At 46.3% G+C, this 4,628-nt stretch overlaps 1 protein-coding gene across 1 annotated transcript; it reads left to right on the top strand.

The window, feature by feature from the left end:
* Positions 1-2,454: 2,454 nt before the first annotated feature.
* Positions 2,455-3,902, top strand: POU3F4 (POU class 3 homeobox 4). Its single transcript, XM_046673581.1, has one exon. The coding sequence runs from the start codon at positions 2,482-2,484 to the stop codon at positions 3,565-3,567; it is 1,086 nt and encodes a 361-aa protein (XP_046529537.1). The 5' UTR covers positions 2,455-2,481; the 3' UTR covers positions 3,568-3,902.
* Positions 3,903-4,628: the final 726 nt, after the last annotated feature.

Below are 4,628 nucleotides of genomic sequence, written 5' to 3'. Positions count from 1 at the left end.
TTTTGGGGCTGGCAAAATCGGTTGCCCAGGGCAGAGGCCATGGGCAAAAGGAAGGTTGATTGTAAGAACTCAGGCAAGACAGAACTGAAAAAGGACCCCCTTCTTCTTCCTGTAAAAGCCTTATCAATTGATAATTGCCTTAACGCCCTGAATGGCCAGACTAAGATTAGCAACTCTTTCACCCAAACGCAGCTGCGATGGTGGGGGTGGGGAACACACTACCACCAACAACATGGCAATGATCATGATCTTTTTGCTCATATGGTTTCTTCAACGGGTTTCCCTCTGACCTCTAAACTGACCCAACACAGACTGGCAAATGGATCCTCAAACAGGCAGCTTAACAGAGCACATGAAAACTTTTATTTTTGTTTGATTTTAACAAGTTCTTTTTTCTTCAGGAAGTAAAAGTTCAGTCACAAATGAGATTGCATTTTTGCAAAGGAAGATACACACAGTTGGCAGTAAAGAAATAACATTCCTCGGTGGAAAGAGAAGAGGAGAGAGAGAGAGAAAGGAAAAATCAATTTCTAAGTTAAAAGCAGATAAACCTTTACAATAGGACACAAGCAAACAAAATCACAATTTCAATAAGAGAGAAGGATGAGTGGGAAGACGACAAATGATCATCTGACAATAATTAGTGTTTATCCATTTTTTTTTAAGAGAGAGAAAGAAAGAAATAGATCTCAACAGATGCCAGGTTTTCCTGCCTAATAGACACAGTTTACATTTACAAATATAAGCTCCTATTGCTCTGTCCTCTCACAAGAAATTATTCATTTCACAGGAAATAGACGTTCTTTAGCTATATAAAGGAATGGCAGAATAAGCTCACCTTGTTTTTATTTTTTTCGCATTTTCTTGCATTTTCTTCAGATCTGTCTTCTTAGAGAAACTAATGCCTTAATGACTTTCTGGTAGCTGCAAGCCTTCTTTTATTTCTGCTAAATATATGAAAATGTATGCAAATTTAAATCAAGCTTAACCTAGGAGCTCTTGCAATATATTTAATGGAATTTCAAACCAATAAGGGAACTCTGATGCCGTCTTCTGTAAGTGCAAACATAATTACGCAGCTAGGTTACCTCCAAAATTATGCAATGAAAGGTCATTTTTTAACTTCACAGATTGTGCTGAGTATCTGGTGTTGCCTTTTCTCAGCTAGAGCAAATCTAAAATCTTTGCATTTCATCCCACTCTGCTTACAAGCAACGTCTTTGCGTGGGGCTGTGGAGCACAGAACTTGTCCTCCCCTAATTTATAAAAGCTCAGGAGGAGTACAAGTCTTTCCTCTAACCAAAATGTAAAAACAGTCCTGTCTTCCCAAGCTGAAAGCAAATTGAAGCTTGATGGAGATGGGGGGCAGGGGGAGGGAAGTGTGTGCCAAAACAGCCCGCCATCTCTCTCTCAGTTTCCAGGGCACACTAAATGATTTTCATTTTCTTCAACTTGTGTGGGACGGGGGTGGGGGGAGAAGTGCGTGTTGAAAACAATTTTCTTAGGGGACAGCATCGGGCGCGTTATTGGTGAATGTTCTCCTGTGTACCTATTTGGAAAGGGTCCGCTGAGCGTCTGGTGTGAGTGTGAGGGAGGGCTGCCCGCTTCAGCAAGAGTTGTCTCCGACAGAAGTTGTGGGCCACTGATAGGAGCTGACATGGAGCAGTAATAAAAAGCAAGTCTTCCAACTGACCAACTGGATTGGGAGACAAACTTCAAAATAACTGAATTTCGCCAGTATCACATTAGATTTTACTCTCCCAGAATATTCCAGTTTTTTGTGCCCTAAATCAAATTTTTCAGATGAAACCGGGCATCTCTTTCTTAGATGGTTTCTGACCTTGGTATCGAGTTTCTTATAAACGATCAAATGAAATAAATAAAACAAATCGAAATAGCTCTTATTGGAATTATAGTTTTCACTCTTACAGATCTAGGGTCCTATCGAAGAACGCCAAATGAATCTGAGAAAAATCCTTATCCACTAAGGTCTATATGACATTTAAACTGGTTATATTTTTTCTTCCTTTATTTAGGTTAATTTAAATAATCTAAAAGGAGTTTTAAAACCAGTTTGCCGCCGCGCCTTCTATCCCCCGAAACAAACACATCCCTCTTAACCTTCCCCCTCCACTACAAACACTCGCGAAGTCCGAGGGCGGGGGGGAGGGGGAAAGGGTTAACCAAATAAGCTGCCGCCACTCAGCGAGAGGCGGCCAATGGAGTCGAAAGACTGATTCACTTCCTGCTTGGGTCTCAGTGAAACTCTCCTGCTTCGTTAGCCTAATTCGGAAAGCTAGCCCGGCCTACCGCGCTGCCATTGGCTGAGCCTGCGGCTGGCCAGGCCGAGACGCACTGCGATTGGCCGCAGAGAGTGCCGGTAACTAGCTCTCGCGGCTCTGGCTCCCCCGCACCATAGATGTCAAAGGCTGAAGCTGCTCCCTTTGCCACATTATAACTAGTAGGGGATCCTCACCGACCATGGCCACAGCTGCCTCGAATCCCTACAGCATTCTCAGTTCCAGCTCCCTGGTCCATGCGGACTCTGCGGGCATGCAGCAGGGGAGTCCTTTCCGAAACCCTCAGAAACTTCTCCAAAGTGATTACTTGCAAGGAGTTCCTAGCAATGGGCATCCCCTCGGGCATCACTGGGTGACCAGTCTGAGCGACGGAGGCCCATGGTCCTCCACACTGGCCACCAACCCTCTGGACCAGCAGGACGTGAAGCCCGGGCGAGAAGATCTGCAGCTGGGCGCGATCATCCATCACCGCTCGCCGCACGTCGCCCACCACTCTCCGCATACTAACCACCCGAATGCCTGGGGGGCGAGCCCGGCTCCGAACCCGTCCATCACATCGAGCGGGCAACCCCTTAACGTGTACTCGCAGCCGGGCTTCACGGTGAGCGGCATGCTGGAGCATGGGGGGCTCACTCCACCGCCGGCCTCCGCCTCCGCACAGAGCCTACACCCAGTGCTCCGGGAACCCCCAGACCACGGCGACCTAGGGTCGCACCACTGCCAGGACCACTCGGACGAGGAGACACCAACCTCGGATGAGTTAGAACAGTTCGCCAAACAGTTCAAACAAAGAAGAATCAAGTTGGGCTTCACGCAGGCCGACGTGGGACTGGCGCTGGGCACACTCTACGGCAACGTGTTCTCGCAGACCACCATCTGCAGGTTCGAGGCCTTGCAACTGAGCTTCAAGAACATGTGCAAGCTGAAGCCGCTGCTAAACAAGTGGCTGGAGGAGGCTGATTCGTCCACGGGGAGCCCGACCAGTATTGACAAGATCGCCGCGCAGGGCCGCAAGCGCAAGAAGAGAACCTCCATTGAGGTGAGTGTCAAGGGCGTACTGGAGACGCATTTCCTCAAGTGTCCCAAGCCTGCAGCACAGGAGATTTCCTCGCTGGCAGACAGCCTGCAGTTGGAGAAAGAAGTGGTACGTGTCTGGTTCTGTAATCGAAGACAGAAAGAGAAAAGAATGACTCCACCAGGGGATCAGCAGCCACATGAGGTTTATTCGCACGCTGTGAAAACAGACACGTCCTGCCACGATCTCTGACTGCAGGAAGCAAGGAAGCCGACGGCCGCACTGGGAGCAGCGCGGATTTCTCTTTCTCTCCCACTCTCTTCTTTTCACTCTAGCTTTATTTTTTCTATCTCTCCAGCTCTCTCTATAAGCTTTATATTTTTTCTTTTTCTTTCTTTCTTTTTCTTTCTTTCTTCCTTCTTCTTCTTCTTCTTTTTTTTTTTTAACAGGGGATTCTAACTTATAGTAAGAAAGGAAACACACACTCACATACACATTCAGGCTTTTCAACGCTGATACACACTTGCATTAAGCAGTCCAGACAGGGACCTCATATCCCCTGCCACCCAGGCAACAGTTCCCTCCAACCTTTTCTGCTGATCAATACATATTGTTTACTTTGAGTAAGATTTGTTTGGTTGCTCCTCTCTAGGAAGAGCAAAGAGTGGGGTAACGTGGGGGCGTGGTGGGGAGGGGGGTGGGAAGACAGATGTGTGCCTCTGAATAACCTTTCAGCGCCTTGGTTATAGCAGCTGTATTTCAGGTGAAATCTGTTTTACAATAGACTAGTTTTGCATTTTTTAAAACTTATATAGCGTTTCTAAATGTCTGCGGTGTTTTACTACAAGCTGTACACAATATTTGTGAGATAATTTGTATCTAATCGACCACTCTACATTATTATTGCTATTATTATTATTCCTTCATTGAGCTGATGGTTTTTTAATTGCTTAGAAAAGGGAGGGGAGGCTGGGAGGAGGAGGGGGAGAGATGCCTACCCATCCACCCACCCCATCCCAAATCTGTAAGGAGAGGAGAGGATACAACGGAGAGAGTTGTTGATGATAATACTGGTGATTATATGTATATGTGTATACATATATATGTGTGTGTGTATATATTTTATATATATACACATATATATATATATATATATGAAAATTTTTTTCTGGGGGTAGAGTGCCTAGGATGGGCAGGCAGAATAGGCAAGCCGACTGGGTTTGCAAACTAGCGCGAAATAGGAGAGGCGATTTCGAAGCTTTCTGCTCTCCCTCCCGGAACTGTGGAACCTGCGCAGGCTTCCACATCGCAGA

This window comes from Equus quagga, chromosome 10 (assembly GCF_021613505.1).
Source record: "Equus quagga isolate Etosha38 chromosome 10, UCLA_HA_Equagga_1.0, whole genome shotgun sequence".
Classification (NCBI taxonomy): Eukaryota; Metazoa; Chordata; class Mammalia; order Perissodactyla; family Equidae; genus Equus; species Equus quagga.
Note: the sequence above shows the minus strand (reverse complement) of the source record. Positions and strands in the feature narration are given on the sequence as shown.

Coding starts and splice junctions, on each gene's coding strand:
- POU3F4 (XM_046673581.1), top strand. CDS start 2,482: ATGGCCACAGCTGCCTCGAATCCCTACAGCATTCTCAGTTCCAGCTCC.